This window comes from Rhizophagus irregularis, chromosome 9 (genome assembly GCF_026210795.1).
Source record: "Rhizophagus irregularis chromosome 9, complete sequence".
NCBI lineage: Eukaryota > Fungi > Glomeromycota > Glomeromycetes > Glomerales > Glomeraceae > Rhizophagus > Rhizophagus irregularis.
The window spans coordinates 1,612,730-1,633,346 of record NC_089437.1 but is presented as its reverse complement, the minus strand read 5'-3'; the positions used below and the strand labels follow the sequence as shown (position 1 = coordinate 1,633,346).

Here is a 20,617-nt window from a genome sequence, read left to right as displayed (position 1 = left end):
TTTGAACATTTCTTTTCTATCAATAGAAAAAACCAGACATGCTTACTTTTAGTGAACTTACTCCATCTCTTACTGTTACTGAATTTAAGATCAATGTTGAAGGGCTTGATTACACCGTGCTTGGTCATAAGCTTGAACCTACTAAGGATGTTATTGCCATTAATAGCAACTTTATTCATAAAGCTTTTGAGGGTTATGAACAGTACTTGTCTAAACCAAAAGGTGAGAGGCGATGCAGACGAAGTACACCTGACAATCCATTAAATAGACGGCGACGTACAGGGGATGGTAGCACTTTTAATGCATGCATTGAGTTTGTTATCATCTTAGCTGATACTGTACATACTATTCGTTATTTTCCTAAATCTGGTAGTATACAAGTTTTCGGGTCTTTTGATCCTGTTGCTATCTTCTTACGTTACCTTTCTGAATGTTCCCTACCTGAATTTTCTTCTGTAAAACTTGTGGGTGGAAATAAGGCTCTCCTGCGCAATTATAAATTTGTGATTAATATTGGGGGTGATAAGTTTATTAATCTTTCTACCTTAGCATATGCTTTAGAATCTATAGATGGTATTCGTGAGATTCTTCCCTTTCCGATAAAGTATATTAAGAATGATGCAGGTGATATTCATTCTAAAATTGCTATAATCTTTACTTCAAAGATTCGGGTACATATCTGGCCTAAATCTGGTAAGGTTAATATATTTGGCACTAAGACTGAATTGGATGCTGATATGGTTTATAAGTTCTTACAGAAGTTGTTTTCTAATCCGAATGATTTTGGGGATTTTATTTGTGATGCACCTATTCCAGATTGTGAGAGGTAAAAAAAATGGTTTCACTGAGAACTAAAAACCCTCTATTTGTAAAATCCAGCAATCGCATTCCTGACTTCTTGTTGGCATAAGACATTCGTCACATAGAGTTATAGCCAACTCATTTTTTAGTCTATCCAGCTGACTCTCGGTGGTCGGTGCAAGATTCTGATAGTATTCATTGAATTCATTCTGCTCTACTTCATCTATGTCTTCATCTGTGTCTTCGTCCATATCTTCATCTCCTTTAATATGGTAGATGCTGAATTCATTTCTATATTCATCATTAGGATTCGTGAATATTCTTTGTATATTGTAATCTATAATGTTGAATGTTGTAGGTTTCTTTTTTGATAATATTTCTACTAAGTCTAATAATGCATATGCTAATTCTTTATCCTCTGAGAAGTTCTTAATGATATCTGAAAATCTTTCATATATTGCCATCTCATCTGGTAGAATAGAATATCTTATTCGTGATAAAAGTGATGGATGTATCCATATATCATCACCTTCTAACATCTCATCAAATATTTCTACTAGCTCTTCTAATCCAGATACTAACATACTTTCTTTGCTAAATTCGGAATCTAAAGCTTTTAAATATGCTATATCTAAATACCACATTATTTCCTTTACCCATTCTTCTATGTTGAGTTCAAACTGGCCTAGTATACGTCTTAGTAATGGTCTGTATTGTGACATCTTGTAAGTCTTTTATATGTGAATCTTTTATTCAATTACATTTTTTCTCGGTATAAGGGTAATTGCTTGCCTTGCTATTCCGCTCTATTGACTCCATGGCTGGTTTCCTGGATGGGTTAATATTCCTTACCTTTTTTGGCTCCGTTGGCTTTGAAATCCTATTTCTTGTTCGGTTAATTTTTTCAGATTGTGTGGTGGTAATAGAGTTGTATGGTGGTAATAAAACTATATGATGGTAACTAGATTATATGAAAAGTGGTAGGTGGATTATATGGTGGTAATTAAAATTATATGATGGTGGTAACTAGATTATATAAAGTGGTAGTTAAATTATAGTAAAAGTGGTAGGTGGATTATATGATGGTAATTAAGTTATATGATGGTGGTAATTAGATTATATAAAGTGGTAGTATTTTAGATTATATGGTGGGAGTGAGCCAGAATTGGGGTTTTCATACTACTTATTGTCTAATCCAATCATTAATATCTTCATCCTCTTTTCCACTAAAAGTTGGCATACCTACTATTCCCCCCATTCCTGCGGTCTGAATCCTATCCGCCAAAGTCTGTCCTGCTCCTAACGCATTATCTAATGCATTTGGTGCCAATCCCATAGCATTCTCCATTATTCTTCTTATTTGTGCTTCATTTGCCATATTTACTATATTCTCTTGAAATAATTCTTGTAAATTGTAATCAGATATTTCACTTTCTGTGTCAGAATTTTTAAAATTTAATGAACTATTCGAATCTGAATTTTGATTCGGACCAAAACCTCCTGTATTTATAACATTTTCGATTTCATTTTCAGATTCTTCTTCTTCAAAATCTTCATCACTTCCGTCCCATATTTCATATTCTTCTGGACTTAATATTTCTCCAATCTTTTCTGAATCATCCGTATTATCTTCTTCTGATTCTTCATTATCACTCTTTTCACCACTTTCTTCACTATCTATCACTCCTGCTTGTTCTTTCAACAACTTATCTAACTTTTTCTTTAGTTCTTTTTCTAACTCATTTTTATTTCTTGAAAGATTTCAATAAATTCTTTATCTAAAATTTCTCCATCTGTATATCCCATACTAGTTAATCTTAACAATTCCTCTTCAATTATCATTATTCCAATATCCTCAAAAATCTTCTGTAATCTTTTTACCCGATCATCAACTTTATCAATATCTTCTTCTTCACAATCTCTGCATACAGTTCCTCCTAATCTAAACATATCATTCATCCATCTTATTTCGCATCTTTCACACCAAGTTGTATTCTCATTTAACCACTTATGAATCTCTTTTCTTAATTCTTTATCTTCCAAATTTATCATTTCCATATATTCTTCCACAAATTCTTTAGTTATTATTATTCGATTATTTACTCCAAAACTTTTTATCCTTTGAATTTCTGATACATCTATTTCGTATCCCAATTTTTCTAAATCATCTTTTAATTCTGCTAACTCATCTTGTCCATCTTTCTGCATTTCTTTAATACATTCCCCACATTCATTATCTGTTCTGTCCATTTCGAATCTCCTATTACCACATCTTTTACATATTACTGTTTCTTTTTCTAACCATTCTCTTATCTCCAATTCTTTTTCCCTTTCATCCATTTCCTCTACCTCTTGGACTTTATCTATAAATATTTTCGTTACCAATATATCCATTTCTATCATCAACTTTATTCCTATCTTCCAAATGTATCTCAATTGATCTTCATCTATAGAACTTGTCCTTCTCTTTAATTCACTAAATTTCCATGATTTGTCTCCTATTATTATCTCTAATTCTTCCTCAGAACTATTTTCTAATTCGTAACTCGCTGGACTACCTTCACTCTCTGAATCCTCTGGTTCTTTTGTAAAGCCCCTAGTGTCTATAAATATTCTTATTATCTTTTGTATCATATTCTTATGATGTTCTTGAACATTATCTATTTCTATATTTTCATATATTATTCCTTGCATTAATCCCTTCACTTTTTCTTCACTTTCCGCTATCTTTTCTTCTTCATATAATAATTCTTTGAACTTCTCTATTGCTCCTACTTCTGCATTTACAGCTCTAATTTCTCCTAATGCGACTCTATACCATTGCCAAAATTTCTCAAATCTTCTTTCGACATCCCAACCTTCCAGGATATATTTATGTTCTACTAATTCAGGATTCCCAATTAATCTGTCAAATACTTCATTCTCTAAATTTCTTTCGATATAATCCCTTACAATTACTAGTATAATTGTCCGTAATCCTTTTTCTTTCATTTTTGGTTGTATCCTATATCTTATTGATTCCGTTATTCTATCCATTATGTCTCTACATTTTCCCTTGTGTATTGTATCTTCTCTTTCTGAATTATCCATACTTAATAAATCTATTACTCCCTTGATCGTTACATTATTATATATTATTATTGTATCTTCGAACTTAAATAATGCATCCCAAAATTTCTTGAATACCATTGGTTCATTTTCTATCGGATGACATAATTCACAATTTAAACATTCATCTAATTCTCTTGTTCTTAACTCATGTTCTTCTTTATGTGTCCTATATTCACTTTCCCATTGATGGTACCATTCCATCATATACTCCAATTAAATTATTATAAATATTCATCCAGAATTCAAATTGAAATTCCGCTCTCTTATATATCATTTTTATCGCTTCTATTTTGATCTTCTAACCATCCTTTACTATATTGTCCTTTCCTATTACCTATATTGAATGTATAATCTTTCTTTCATTATGAATATTCATTTAACAACTTATTTTTTCTAAATCTTTTACTTATTCATAATATTCTTATGTTAATCTTTCAATCTTTAAATCCTCCTTTTTTTTTTTTTTTTCACAAGTTTCTTCTGCTATTCTTATCTTTCATAATTTCATGTATATATTTTACTGCGCCATTAATTCAAAAATTATTCTAAGTCCACAATCTCCTCAAACTGCGGAGGTTTTTATTGCGCATTCTAAAAATTTCAAAAATTTTCTAAGTTTTTACTGCGCCTCAAAATTTTCTTTTATCATCAAAATTTATAATTTTCGCATTTCACGAACTTCAAAATTCTCATAACTTCTAAAGTTCGTGAATTTTTAGTTCTTTTTCATTATATATGTAATCTTTACATCTATATATTCAATATTACGCAAAATATCTTCTTTGTTTAATCTTGTACTAATTCTTATTATAACCATTATGTCGACACACAACATATTATACTTTATGTGACACACGCATTTACACTTATGCGACACACGCATTTACACTTATTTAACGGTGTTTCTTCTTATTTATTATCTTTTACAATTTAATAACCTATACTCGGCTTGCCTTTACCTTCACAATGAAGTATAGTAGTTTCGAGGTTTGCTATTCATCTTATCCATAATACTTATCTTCTTTTCATGAGTTCAGTTGCGCATTTCCCTCAATGCTTTCAGTTCCATCTGAAGAAATTATACTCACAATGGTTTCTCTTTTTGCCTTGTGAATTCAGTTACGCATTCTCAAAATGCTTTTAGTAGGGAGATGTTCCACTCACGTCTGAGTCCAATTATTTCGATTCCCATCCGAAGAAGTTATATTCACAGCCGGTGTTTTTGTAATAGGTTCCCCCATAACCCTTGTGTTTTAAATAGGTTCCCACGCAACCCTTGTGTTTTAGTAACAGGTTCCCACGTAACCCTTGAGTTTATAGCTTACTCGTCAACTTTTCGTTACAACATTGTATCCCCAGGAACTTTTGGCATCTGCAAAATACAATGGTGCCCCTCCCAGAATACAACATCTTACGAGGGCTTCCTTAATTTTTTTTGGTTTTACAATTATTAGCGCGAAAACTTCAAAGACGACAACTTTTGTGACTTACTACAATACTTTCCGGATTTTCCTGTAATAAATCTATTATTTTGAAACGAGTTCATTATATTCCATCATATCACCGCATCCTTCTTTTTATAATTCCTAAGGTAGGTGTATAATATCGCTATTTCGCCCGTTCCCATTTTAAGTTTTTCAGGTACTTACAACCTTTTTCCCCAATATTATATTTTAATTCTAACACCTCTTTTTCTGAGTTCAGATTCTTCAGAATACCACGTCAGTACCATGATCGGAACGATCTTTCCCTTCGCGAGTGATCAATTCACTTAGTTGTTAACCGTTTCCTTCTTAATACCGCATAGGTACTTGACTATATGAAGATAGTCAAAATGTTGACGCAAAGTCGACATTTCCTTTCTCGGAGCATGCACCAAATTGTCACCCCCGTCTGCCACCTGGCGGTAAACAAGCTTCCCTGCTTTAATGTATATTCGTTCTCCACGAAACATTAATATTCTTGCTTGGTTTAGTTTTATTACTACTTAACTTTCAAATTGCGATAGCTCTCGCCACGATATTTCATCCATTATCTTCTTTCAAAATACGATAGTTCTCTTTACAAAAGTTTATATTTTATTCATTTCATAATTCTTGTTATGACATTAAATTCACCATGAATTTGTCCAATTAAAATTAATTAAGCGAACATTACAATAAAGTTTAGGGCGAACCTATTACCTTTAAAATAACATTACGCTTTACTAACAATTAATTAAACAAAATTACTTTTTCATCATAAGAAAATAGTAACAAAAACAATCGAAACAATTAATTTTCATATAAAGGGTATTTTATTTATTCTTCATAAAATTCACAATTAACTAATTTACTTAAAGTTTTATATCGTATCTGACGACTGTGGAATTCACTTCCCATCACAGGTCGAAAAGTGAAAAATCAGGCATCAATCAGGCACCAATCGGTCACCAATCAGGTACCTGATTGGTGACCGATTAGTGCCTGATTGGCATTTTCGCCGTCACCAATCAGGCAGTTTGCTAACTTTTGATCCAGTGATCAGAAAAAGATGAAATATAGCTCATTGGAATCGTCTCAACAAGACGAATCTAATGGTAGTAAAATCGCATTTCTAGGATTAATACTTGATGAGAAATTAAGTAAAATATAAAAATAAAAATGTATCATTTATATTTTATTTAATTTTTTATTAACTATTAATTCTAGAGATGCGATTTTACTACCATTAGATTCGTCTTGTTGAGACGATTCCAATGAGCTATATTTCATCCTTTTCTGATTACTGGATCAAAAGTTAGCAAACTGCCTGATTGGTGACGGTATTTGGCGAAAATGCCAATCAGGCACCAATCAGTCACCAATCAGTCACCAATCAGCTACCTGATTGGTGACCGATTGGTGCCTGATTTTTCACTTTTCGACCTGTGCATTCCGCTTCTATTTAAACCAACTTTCTTATTCTTTCTTTTCCTAATTCTTATTTCTTTCTACTATTTCATACGTTATCTTTTATGCGCTATCTTATATGCTATTTTATATGTTATCTTTTCTAATATATTATACTATTTTAATATGCTATCTTTTCTTTAAAATAATCTTTCGCATGTTATGTCGTAAAGATATAATCCATCTTTTGTGGCTGTGCTATCTTTTCTTTAAAATAAAGTAATCTTTCAAATATTATATCGTAAAGATCCATCTTTTGTGGCTGTGCTATCTTTTCTTTAAAATAAAGTAATCTTTCAAATATTATATCGTAAAGATCCATCTTTTGTGGCTATGCTATCTTTTCTTTAAAATAAAGTAATCTTTCAAATATTATATCGTAAAGATCCATCTTTTGTGGCTGTGCTATCTTTTCTACTGCGTCTCGTCCGCTATTCTTCTACTGCGGCTGCAGTTCATCAATATTTTACATGTTCCTATTTTTTTGTTCCTTCAATTCGCTATCCTTCCTTTTTATATGATTTATCATTTGTGGCTTATGATTACTCCTCCTAATTGCTCTTATTGTTGAACTTGATAAACTGGTTACTAAGCCACATCGATCAACTCCCTACTTGATCTATTGGTTCTCCGCTAATCATTTAATAAACATTACATCATGTAGATCATTCCTTCTCCTAAAAGTTTATCCTTTCCGGTTAATTTTATCCAATCATGTGACTTTCTATTGTTCGATCTTTTATTCCATATTATTCCTCCATATTATGCGATTACTTCAGTATCTATGGCTACAACGTAACATTAATCACTGAACAAAAGTGCGAAATAAATTAATCTTATAATTTTTTTTTATTATTTTTGAGCAAATAAGTGAAATAATCATATTTTTTTGGTGTTTTAGAAAGATTTGGAAAGGTTTTGAGTTTTGGAAAAGTTTGGAAATTTCAGAAAAATTTAGGTATTTCAGAATAGTTTCAGTATTTTGGAAGAAGTTTCGGAACTAAACTAAAATTCGAAACAGTTTCAGAATTTGTAAACAGTTTCGGGTGGCACCATTACTATCAACTTCTTTATACATTTCCTGTTGAACATAACACATTAGATCTTTTGATATCCAAAAAGCTAACTTGCACTGTACATTTCCAGTATTCCATAATAATACTTACCATTATATATTTAAAAATTTTTACCGTTGACTTTAACTTTTTAATATAAGCCAATTTGGTAAGTACCTCAAATATTATCCCAGAAAAAATAACATAAAAGTCATTTATTAAGTCTTCTAATAACATCTGCCTATAAACGCCAGAAATTTGTAAAAAAGGGATCTTCATTTTATCCACTTGCTCCTTAGTTAAGTTTAGCCTCAAAATGTTAATTGATTTACTTTGGCAGAATGACAGCGATCCCTAATCATTTTTGCATTAATACAATGTGGTGAAAATTCCTATTTACCAAAGTTTATCCTTGAAGAACTTAAGAATCAGACGTCACATTTCTGTCCCTTTTCATAACTTGTAGATCAGCTCATAGGACAAAAAGATTCTCCTCTGTGAATAAATTTATGATTTATATATTAGCTAGAATTAAAAAACCAAAAAAGTATGCTTAGTTACCATTTGCAATTTATTCTGAGGCCTTTCCTTAATCCTTTCACAATATAAGAGCATGTCTTTATGATAATGTCTATTTCAGTGTAGCCCTCTCCACAATCTAACAAATCATCACCATCTTTTACTTTGAAAAGACTATGAAAGCAAATAAAAGACAAATCAAGATAAGCTACAAATATTAAATACAAATAAAGTAAATACATACAATTCACTGTATATCTTTCTTATTTTATAAATACAAGTATTGTTTAATGAGTTGGTATGCTTCTCAAGACAATATTTGTATGCCTCATTGGATCCTTTCTTCTGTACCATCTAGGTGCAGTAAAAATCACGTGATTCAAAAATCAGATGATTAATTAGTAGATCAATCATTATGTAATCAAATAATTTTGTAGATCTGATTAAAAGGGAAAAAAAACTCTTTCCCCTTTTTTTATTTTTGATAGTTTTCTGCAGTAATTTTGTGCAAGTTTTTTTTTTTAGTTTCTATTTGAAATGCCAAAGGGGAAGAGGCCCAAACGGGCGCCTCTGTCTTATACGAGGTTTTTTCTGTTCTTATTATTATAACCTATATCATAAAGGAATATGGCTTTTACACCTTATATCGAAATAGACTGGTCTCCCACTTCACAACAACCATATCCTCAACTCGGTGACCCAACACCACCTGAAAATGACTCAGATAAAATATTACATAATACTGAGCGTCCAACGGTACTTTCTGCTAAGGATATTCTTTCCCTTGATATTGATGATATTTATCCTTATACGTACTCAACTCTTCATCTTAAAGACGATAAAACAGAAGAATTCTATGATGATGAAGATGATTATTTTGAACAGTTAGCTAAAGCTAAAATAGAAGAAACTAGCTATGGAGGAAATGATATACCTTCAGTTTCTAGCGCTCCTATCACTTCCACACAGGACAATATTCCTTTATCGCCTTAAGACATTACATCTATCACAAAAAATTTACTCAAAGACCAGAAAAAAACTACCCTTTCAGTTTCCCTGAAAAAATTTCACGTGACTACACTAAAATGATCAGGTTATAACAAGATTTATGAAATCCACCGATCGAGAAGATTCTTTTTTGAGCTTGCTGATCACAAGCAAAATACCAATGACATTCATTTAACAATACACACAAATGATTATCATATGAATACTAAACCGATTAGTTATAATAACACAAGTCCTTTCCTCAGCCACAAACACCAGATTAGCTGTATGCTTACACATTTTTTACCTTACAAAGAGTTCTTCCTCGCTGTGTACAAGATAAATATTTTAATTTTCTCCGTAACAAATTATTGGATAGAATTAACATTATAAAATCACGTGCAATTAGCACAGCCAATAGAAATTATTCTACAAAGACATTTTTTAACTTTACTTATAAGAAACGATGCTTTTATTTTGGCATATACATTCTCTGCCCTCACATTAATGACCCTAAACACTTTCATAAAGATACATAATGTGGTATTCCTACTTCCTTTGTCATGTCACACAATAAAGCACATGCATTACTCATCAACACACTTCGCAAAAACACAGTGTTTCAATAATATTAAACAAAAAAATTTACAAAATTCAGAATCAACATTAACAGACTTTGTTAACAATAAGTCCTCCCATGCTAATTTATTATATTACAGATAGCTCAAGGGTAAAACCAAACGTATTACCTCTAGACGACTGGGTATTTCATACGATAGCAATATTCATGCTAGAGATTCTCTTTCTATCACTAAACGGGTAACAGACATATGTACCAAAAATCTTTGTCCAACTTCCGATATGAATTGAGTTCTAACTTACAGACACAAAAACAACAAGAAATACGTTTTAAATGCACCTGCTATCGTATATTTAATAAGATGCAATTACCATCTAATCGCAAAGCTAAAAATCAAGATTATTTGGCAATAGTGCGCAAATATTGTTTTTTATTTTTGAAATCTCAATATGTGAAAGCACCTATTCGATATTTATTGTACAAACAACCTTATACGATCCCAAACGCTAATGACTATCCGTTCTTGGTCCCCTTTTTTGTGGTGGATTCATATCACAAGAAATAAATCTGGACTAAATTTAGTCAAATAGATACAACACCTTCTGCACCACCTTCTGATTACAACCCGATTCCAGATGTATTCATACCTACAAAATATCATGATATTATACTAAAGGACCCAATATACGTAAATAATCGTTATGTAGTTCCTGGATTTCATGAGTGATTCACCTATATGTATAATGTTGATAAATCTTTTTATCCACTAGAAGATAAAACTGCACGCTACAATAGAAAAGGCAAATACATTGTGAGACGTCCAATATACCGTACACAATTTAGTGATGAATATATACCTACTCATATTGTAGAAAAAAACTCAACAGCAAAGAATTGAAAAATTAAAGGCGGATGCTTTAATAAAAGAGGCAACATATCATGGTACAACTCCCAAACATTACTACTCTCATACAAATACTGTCACATCTTTAACGAATGCATCAGATAGTTTTTATAGTCGCATGCCTAATTATTTGGCAAAGAGAAAAGAGAACCACGAATACAGTTTTAGCAATGCTACGCTAGATAAAAATCTTAATAAATTTCTCAAGAATAATAAATAATAATCTCCAAACTCAAGGAGCTATGTGATTTCCTACACACCCACACGCTGAGGTATCTAACGATACAGCTGAAATTGAATACCGCCCATACAAAAGGGATAATGCTCATAATGATTATCATTAGTATTTGCCATTTCTGGATCACAAAATGAAATGACTCCATCCTACACCAGTCACCACTGATGACTCCCTGGTTACAGAACCTTCAAGTTCCAAGACCGTTTAATTTATATATATCATATATATTAGTATTCGCAATATTAGGTGTACGATACCCTTATCCAGTAGATTTATCTACATTTTTGTTCTTTTTTTGTTATCATACGTATAACACAACTTAAAATAGTGTGAACCACTCCACATCTTACAGTATTCACAGGTGGCAACCTTGATTGAAAGGAAATTACGGATCATTATTTTTTTTCTAATTTTGATTGTTTTAAATAGTAGCTAGTCTCTCAGATGGTTTTTTTATGGTTCCCATTTGATTTATTAGCATAGTCCTACTTTATCTAATAGTACAGATCGAAGAGTGTGGTCTTGTAGGGATGACGAACAAAGTTCTATACACATATATTAGTTTTAAGTCTTTTTGAACTCTTTCTTCTTTTATTTGTAATAGTCTGGGTTCTACCACTCTTTTAGTAATAAAATAACTAAATAAATAAATAAAGTAGATCTGATTAACGTTTACAATTATTTTTGTTATTTATATTATTTATGTTATTTTTATTATTTTTATTATTTCTTTTATTTATTATATTTATTTTATTTATTTTATATATTTTATTTATTTTAGTTATATTATTGTCTTTATATTTTATTTTCATATAAATATCTTTTGATTTTTCTTGAGTTAAGTTAGTGTCGAATAGGTAGAAATAGAGAGATCGAAGTGTGTTAAGTTTAGTTAGTATAAGTTAGAGATTAACTTATATTACTATTCAATAAACTCTTATATTAAAAATGAACTGTGATTGTGTTATATTTTGTGTATTGTATTTTTGCATGTCTTGCTGGTATAAACTACATTATAGCTATTGTCTCCCTAATGTTTAGTTATAGTTGACAGAGTCTGAGACGAACCTGTTAACAATGTATAAAAATGGAAATTTTTGTAAGTTGAACCAACTATACATAATGCACATTTACAAATGTACCTTTTCTACATCTGCAATGAACGCATTCATCTCTTCATCTAATGCAGGAACCGTTAAGACTGCTATGTGATTTTTCATCATGTGCTGAAACAGAAAACCAATTTCGCATATGCATCAAGAGATCTATGATCTCTGACATACCATATCTCAAGGTGGATCTCTCCACTGGACTTAGTGTTTTCTTTTTTTTTAAGACTTCTGCACATTGAGATATATTTACAAAGTAAATTTCTTTAACAAAATTTCCTGAAGGTAAATCCCATTTTTGTGTATTAGTTGGCATAGAACTTAGAAAACTGTTTAAATCAGGGATTCCTCATCATCATCATCATCATCAAATGTCATTTGTGAAGAAGAAAAGCTCACTTCATCACTGTCTCTTGCTGGAATGAAATTCAGTTGTGGTGGTGGCTTTGGTAGTACTGTACCATCAGGAAGGATGCTTCCAATTTGTAAAGGAACTTTCACTTCATCACTATCACTTGGTGGAGTGAAATTCGATTGTGGTGGAGTTGATAGTGCTATATCGTCAGAAAGAATGCTTCCAATAATGCTCACTTCATCACTACCACTTGGTGGAGTGAAATTCAATTGTGATGGAGTTAGTATACATGTAATTTTGCACAAGGGGAAAGATTTTCTAAGATTGGAAAGGCAGGTTTTCAAGTAGTTTTCATATAAATACAAAAAATTGGTTTTTTGGTAAAAAAGAGCTTTTTTACATCAATAAAACTTTAAAGAAAAAAATATTAAACTAATAGTAAATATATTATTTTTAGCCATAATTTTATAAAAGAAACCAATTTTATTAAGGTAATAAAGCCAACTATCAATTATATTAATCTATCAAAAATTTTCTGTTTTTGTGCACATTTAACAAACCTTTTCTTTTTTTTTTGAAAAAAAGAGTATTGGTGTATAAAGGAGTTAAAAATGTAAAAAATTCTATTAATCATTCATGGCTATAAATATATGGAGATTTTCAGATGTACATTGTGTAACCATTTACTGTACAACAAAATTTATTTACTACGGCAACATCAACCCTATAAAAAATTTATCCATTATTTTCGTAAAAGCTCTGTAGAGATGGGCCTTTCACGGAAAATGTAAATAATTTGATAAATTCCATGATATAAGGCTATTCATTCTGGAAATATGAGCCCTTTATGGAAAAAAGATGGAATATAAAAAACGGATCAACTTTTTTTACAGGGATTAATCGTTTTTGGCGTAAAATAGCTGTTAGAATTTTATGCAGGAATATTCTGGATTTTAAAAGGTCTTATCAGCTATGTTCATTAAGGGTGGCAAGTACATTAATTGCTTGTATTCCCAATGAATCAAAAGAACTTTTATGCAAAAATGTAATTTTCATTTAACCACTTACTTAAAATTCACCATTGTTTAATTATTCAGGATTTTGCGAAGTCCTTTCAATTAATGGATTACTTTAATAACTGATGATGTCTTAAATGATAGAAATAGTTTAGTGAAATAATTATTAAGTCAAAAGTATTTTGTGAATTAAAAAAACTATAAATTGTATAATATGATAAGTATTGAAGTATTTAAATTACCGTGTCACTTTCATTGCACTAATATTAGAATCATGTTTTGTTTAGTTAGCGTTATCTGTTCATCAAATGATTTAATTTTTATAGGAATGTGAAAAGGAATATAAATTCACTCATCATACCTCGATTGCAGATGTAGTGACTAAACATGGATGCATCATGTTGTAATAGTAATAATAGGTAGGCATATGCAAGACGTTTCTAATGATGATTTTTTTTTTGTGTTAACTGTTAAGAGATAGAGGATGAATTAAGGGTTTAGAAAGTTAAAGTGATGTTGCAAATAAAAAAGTTATTATATTTTTAGAGGTAAAAATAATTAATTGACTTTATTTTTGGTTAATTTTATAGTTATATGGCTGGAAATCTATATAATTATTACATTTTTGGATTTGACCCTTATTATACTATATAATACAGTAATATACCGTGCTTTTTAATATTCAATATTTTTGTTTTAATTTAAATCGGGCTGATCAAATATTCCTAAGTGAAGGGGCGTGATAAACTGAAGTTCAATCAACTAAAATCGTGAACGGACATTTTCAAATGTGTACAAATAGGTATTACCAATTTGTTACCAGTACATTAGACTTCTCTGGCCAAATTTTTCAATGCCAGTCAACTCTTCTGGGAGCTGGGTGTAACTCTACATACGCGATAAATGTAATACAGTAAATTAGTTAATTCTAAAAATACACTTGTTGGACGGACATTAGGACAAATTAAAGTTAAACCAAGTCTTTCAAAAATCAATGGAGTATGGTGTGCTATGGATTTTTGAATTGATCACATCATTTACATGATAATTTGTATACTATTTTTTAAAAAAAACTAGAGCTGTGGTTTTAGGCCAGGCCAGCCCTTTCAAAGCGTTATAATAAAATAACACACATGAATAGAATGAGCATTTCTTTCTCTTAAAAAATTATTTTTGTGTTTCTAATCATTTTTAAAAATCAAATTACACATGGGAGAGAACGAAAATGGATTATTTATACATACATAATAATGGTTTAGTTTGATTAGGTTTTGAGATCATAAAAGATTGTGATGCAAATATGGCCAAAGAAATTTATGAATGAATACCCTATAAAAACGAAATGTGTTAAATTTATTTTAAATTCGTGTTCATGTGTAATAAATGTCTAAAAAAGCACCATTTTATCCGATTTATGTCTTATTACAAATAAACAAAAATTAAACATAATGGTGCTTTTTTAGACATTTATTACACATGAGCACAAATATAAAAAAATTTAGCACATTTCGTTTTTATAGGGATACAGTGATTTTAATGACTTTGTTTAAACAATTAATGATTTCACAGGAATTATGGATATCAATGATTTTCATGGCGCAAAAAATCACAAATTTTAACTAGGAACCATGAGATAAAAAAGAAATATTATATATTATAAATGGAATATAGAAATTAATAAAAGTTTGTGTTAATGAAGTTATAAATACTTTTTCTTTTATAATTTAAATTATTTTATACATTTAACATTTTTGTTTTTTGAAATAAAAACCTTTGTCTTCCACAGCTATTCTTAATAGATAAATCGCATATCATGTGATTGAATTTGTTTTATACTATTCTTCTAATTTTTTTCTTTTTCTTCTAATTCTTTCATGTATTTAGTGTAATCTTTTTGCAACTTTTCATATTTTTTTGCAAGAATTTCATAAATAGAACCAATAACATTTGTGATTAATATTAAAGAGCTTGTAATTAAAGTGAAAAAGGCCAAATTATCATAATCTGTTTCAATTGCCATGGCATATAGTATCTATAAAATAGAATAGACATTATTGATTATTAATATATAATAAATATATATATATATATATTTAAATATATCATAAATTTACCTGAATTAATAACTGAGGTATATCTTCAATAAAAATATTTGCAATTCCACCCCAAAATATCCAATATAATGCTTTTGGAGAAAATGGAGCATCAAATAATGAAATTCCTGCAAATTTTGAATCAAGTAAATGAAGTAATTCAACATTTCCTGAAGCAAATAATGTAATTATTCTAATAAAGATTGCATGTTCTTCAAACCAATCTTTAAATTTTGAATTCTTCGTTAATTTGAATATAAATACTTTAAAAGCTAAGAATGTATTTAGAAGTAATGGAACGACAACAAATATAATACTACAACAAACAAAAAAAAATATGAAATTAATTTAATTTTGTTAGTAGAAATTTAAAAAAAATTATAGTAAATACCTTGGAATTAAAAAACTTCGTAAATTGTATCTATTCTTTGTGACAAATGAAATATCATTTACAATATCAACAAAAATAAGAGTTATCTTAAAAAAGATAAAATTAGATCCCTATAAAAAAGTATAGTACATGTAAACATATAATATACATATTAATTTATTTCAATTTTAAAAAAATAATTATAACAACTTGAACATACCTCCTTATTCTTGAATCGACCGAAAATATATGTAGCAATCAACAGAAATATAAAAAATATTAAAAATGCTAAAAATATTCTATCTTTAATAAGCTCTTGTAAATTTATTCTAATATCGTCCCATAAGCTAGCTATTCAAAATTAAATCAAAATAAATTATTAAATCAAATACAAAAATGAATGAATGGTAATGACACTTACATGCTTCACGAGGTTTAAATTTTCTATCAATATGTTTTGTATAATCATTAGTATCCAAATATGTTTGAATATTATTATTGAAATCAAATAATTTAGTAAAATCATCAAAAACATGTTTTGCACTTTTTTTGTCAATATTATTGTTATCCGAAGGATCTATCTTAAATTTAATAAAAAGTAAATTCACTCTATCAATTTTATCATATTCAAGAAATTTACTTAAAATGTTTAATCTTAATTCATTAACAGGAATACTATGTGAAATCTCTTTGCCTATTTGTTTAATAAAAGATTCCTTTTCATCTTCATTAAGACTCTGATAATAGTTTGTACCATTAACAGTTAAATGTATAATTCCCACTAAATATTCTAAAAAAAATACATACATATATATAAATATAGTTCGAATAGATCAAAATAAATAATAAATTTACTTACTAGAATCGTCATCAGAATCGTAATTATTTGAATCCGGACCTATATAAGAAGATATATTAATAACCATAATCAAAATTAAATAGTCAACAACTTAAATATACGTGACTGTTTTTATCATCCAACTACCTTTCCTTATACCAGGAATCGTTTCACTTTCATTTTGATATCTCAGAAATTTATCATCAATTTCAACTGAATAATCAGCATTAGGGATTGGAACCGTCCAAAAAAACCTTAACCGGTTAAAAACCGGTTAACCAAGGGTCTTAACCGGTTAATAACCGGTTAATATTAAAAATATTTTAAAAACTTTTTTTACTGCAAATTGTACCAATTTTGGATTTTACTTGCATATTTAGTTATAATTTAGTTATAGGAAGACTATGTATCACTAAAATTATTATAAATAAATAGAAAAAAATTCAGCATTAAAACTTCAAGTTTAGGAACACGTGGCCGCAATTTACATGTCTCTGGGCCGCATTATATAAATCTGACTAGAATTATGGTAAATATAGTTTTAACCGGTTAACCGATTTTCAAAATCCTTTAACCGGTTAACCGTCTTAACCGGTTAATTAACCGGTTAACATTAACCGGTTCCAATCCCTAATCAGCATTTGGTGTATTAAAAGTAATATCAAGTAAATTAATGGTAAGTGAATAACCATTATCGCCTATCTCACAATATTGATCCGTACATAAAAGTGTTTGACGCAAAAAATATCTACCATCAGATTCTAGATGGATTGAGATATCAACAGCAGCTGTTAGATCAACAGTGTGAATAAATGTTAATTTAATTTTATCAGTGCCAACAGGAATCAATTCATTATCTGATGGATAAGTTTCTTTAATATGAGTATTATTGAATAAACCATATGAACCATCTATTATTAAATAAAAAGCATTAAAATATTGTTATAATTTACTGTAAATACTGTACGATTATGCTTACTTTCTTGATTTTTCTTAGGTATGGACGATCCTTTAGATAAAAAATTATACTCATTATCTTTTTTTAATATACGTACAATTGTATTATTCGGAAGCATAAAAGGGTCAATATCGATATCGTCTTGATTATTATTTACTACCGATTCTCCAAAAGCATTGTTTGGATCTCCATAATCAATATCAATATTCAATACAATATATTTGATGTATGCACGAGTTTTAACTTCTACTAAAAAGCCAATATTCGGCATGGTATAAACTTTAGCGGAATCAAAACAAATGGACTGGAATAAATTGGTTTGATTTGTTAAATTATTGTGTATATTAACCAATAATAAATCATTATAACTTGTAAATAAGCAATAATATTGAAAATTTTTATTAGCAGCACAAGCAATTTGTGATAAAATACTGGAAATTCTATCTTTATTTAATATTATGGGTGTTGGATTTTCGGTTTCAGGTGAAATAATTAAAAGCCGATAATTATAATAATCCGCATCTAATGTTTCCTTAAATATAATTCCCCATGATTTATAATCTAATGAGACGATTTGATTGATTGTCAACGATACAGGAATTTCTATACTTTTATTTATTCTTCCATCGACTATTTGTTCATTATCATTGATAGCGTATTCAATGCATAAAAGTTGTGTGGCATTTATTCCAGCTACAAAAAATCTTGTACCATTCATACTTGTACCAATAGCTTGAATTTGTGCATTTGTACTCACATTACTTAATATCTTATTCGTCCAATCCATTATCTTTACAGTTAAATTACGAGAAGTAGGAATATCTCTTGTTAATAATAGTAAATAATTTGGATTTAATGGACGTATATCAAGCAATTCATCGCAATTACATGAAACATCAATATGTTTAAATTCTCCATTTGTATTAAGGAAATGAAGCGTAATTTTAAGCTGACTAGCAAAATTAGAATTGAAGGATCTCTTCGAAAGCCCCGGTGACTTTACATCGCCAGTAGCGAATAAAATAGTTCCATCAGTGTAAGTTCCTAAAGAACTAGGAGGAACAGGTATAGGACCTTGTGGTGGTTGAGCAGAACATGGTAATAATAACTTAGAAAAAATTAGAAGTACGGTTAGTGTAACACCGAGACGAAAAATTGTACACATGGTGAATTTGAAGTTAAAAAAAATATATCCGGATTTTTTTTTTTAAAAGAGGTCAAATGAAAATTTCACGTTTATATAGAAAATTTCTTGAATATTATTTGATTATCCGTTATTAGAATCAGTACATAATGTGATGACTACCATATTTAATGGAAGTAACTATATCGGTCTTCGACCGATATAGCCCCGTTCAATATCTTTAATATCTTTATTATCGTTTAGTCATTAGACTAATGCATATTCTAAATTAATGTCGATCAAACTTAAAAAAAATGTTCAAATTCCGTACAGCCTTAATAGTCTTCTGTGCAATAATTAGGGATTGGAACCGGTTAAGGTTAACCGGTTAATTAACCGGTTAAGGCGGTTAACCGGTTAAGACCTCTCAAAAAACGGTTAACCGGTTAATTTAACCGGTTAAATTAACCGACTAATTAACCGGCTAACTTAACCGGTTAAAATACAGATCATCCTAAATTAGTAATTCCTAGCCAACTTCTAACTTTAACTTTACTAGCATTAACTTTAATTTTGCCCACCCTAATAGATTCGATGATAAACCTGCAATCTTATATTTTAATATAATATATTGCATATGATATTTATAATTTAACATTATTTATGTTAAAATATTCTAAAGTTATAACCTTGATTTATGCAGAAATCAGCATATGATCGGGTATAGTATTTTAAATAAGAAAAAATGCAAAAATTTGAATACTACAGTGGCCATCAGAATTGGAATGGAATTTCGGATAGAACTAAAAATATAATTAAAAAACTTTTCAACTTAGTGCTGATACCGGTGACCACTGCATGACTGGGTAGTAAGTAATTACAATATACTGTATGTAATTTTTTACTAATGTATACATTTTAATATAAATATTATAATACTATTTAGTTAAAAACACAAAAATTTATCTTTAAACGCGCGTTAAAATACAAAAAATAGGCCTCTAAACACACGTTAAAATATAAAATTTATATATTAACCGGTTATTAACCGGTTAGCCTCATTACAAATTAACCGGTTAATTAACCGATTAATTAACCGACTATTAACCGGTTAGACGCTTTAATTAACCGGTTATTAACCGGTTAAGCTTTTTTTTGACGGTTCCAATCCCTAGCAATAATCTCGTGACAATTTAAATAATTCATATAATAAGTATCGAAGGTTATTCTATTCTTGATCGTTGGAAACAGGAAAAAAGTTGCAAAGCCATTACAGCCTTGTTCACTTCCGATTTTCACAAAATTTATTAGCCAATTAAAATCATTTAAAAATCACGGATCAGCGGATCAAAAAATTACAATAAACTTGAAATATCCCGTTCAAAACCAGCTGTAATAGAACAATTGTGACATCGTTTAACAACAAATTTTTAAATAACTTTAATGTAATAGAGTATTATATTTACATAGAGTTTCTTTTTTCTCACTTTACTGTTAACGAATCTATAAATTCAAAAAGAAAATAAGATATTTTCAATCGTGTTGTATTACTAATTATACACTTCCTTAAATAATACGTTATTCGGATCGGAGATATTATTTAAAAAAATTAGTAACAAGATGGGAAATT

At 29.5% G+C, this 20,617-nt stretch overlaps 6 protein-coding genes across 6 annotated transcripts; 2 read left to right on the top strand and 4 right to left on the bottom strand.

Annotated features, from left to right (window-relative positions):
• Positions 1-851: 851 nt before the first annotated feature.
• On the bottom strand, positions 852-1,523 carry OCT59_029396 (uncharacterized protein; the record flags this gene model as incomplete). Its single annotated transcript, XM_066143681.1, has 1 exon — positions 852-1,523. One exon carries the CDS (start codon positions 1,521-1,523, stop codon positions 852-854), a length of 672 nt encoding a protein of 223 aa, XP_065994670.1.
• A 7,520-nt stretch (positions 1,524-9,043) lies between these two features.
• Positions 9,044-9,409, top strand: OCT59_029395 (uncharacterized protein; the record flags this gene model as incomplete). The annotated part of the gene is made up of 1 exon (XM_025327767.1): positions 9,044-9,409. One exon carries the CDS (start codon positions 9,044-9,046, stop codon positions 9,407-9,409), a length of 366 nt encoding a protein of 121 aa, XP_025169562.1.
• A 2,892-nt stretch (positions 9,410-12,301) lies between these two features.
• On the bottom strand, positions 12,302-12,550 carry OCT59_029394 (uncharacterized protein; the record flags this gene model as incomplete). Its single annotated transcript, XM_066143669.1, has 1 exon — positions 12,302-12,550. One exon carries the CDS (start codon positions 12,548-12,550, stop codon positions 12,302-12,304), a length of 249 nt encoding a protein of 82 aa, XP_065994669.1.
• Positions 12,551-12,655: 105 nt separating this feature from the next.
• OCT59_029393 (uncharacterized protein) lies at positions 12,656-12,937 on the top strand (the record flags this gene model as incomplete). The annotated part of the gene is made up of 1 exon (XM_066143667.1): positions 12,656-12,937. The coding sequence occupies one exon, from the start codon at positions 12,656-12,658 to the stop codon at positions 12,935-12,937; it is 282 nt and encodes a 93-aa protein (XP_065994668.1).
• Positions 12,938-15,448: 2,511 nt separating this feature from the next.
• On the bottom strand, positions 15,449-16,994 carry OCT59_029392 (uncharacterized protein; the record flags this gene model as incomplete). The annotated part of the gene is made up of 6 exons (XM_025327768.2): positions 15,449-15,637; positions 15,720-16,014; positions 16,090-16,199; positions 16,289-16,419; positions 16,490-16,858; positions 16,928-16,994. 6 exons carry the CDS (start codon positions 16,992-16,994, stop codon positions 15,449-15,451), a joined length of 1,161 nt encoding a protein of 386 aa, XP_025169563.2.
• A 542-nt stretch (positions 16,995-17,536) lies between these two features.
• OCT59_029391 (uncharacterized protein) lies at positions 17,537-19,029 on the bottom strand (the record flags this gene model as incomplete). Its single annotated transcript, XM_025327769.1, has 2 exons — positions 17,537-17,817; positions 17,886-19,029. 2 exons carry the CDS (start codon positions 19,027-19,029, stop codon positions 17,537-17,539), a joined length of 1,425 nt encoding a protein of 474 aa, XP_025169564.1.
• Between the last annotated feature and the right edge of the window lie 1,588 nt (positions 19,030-20,617).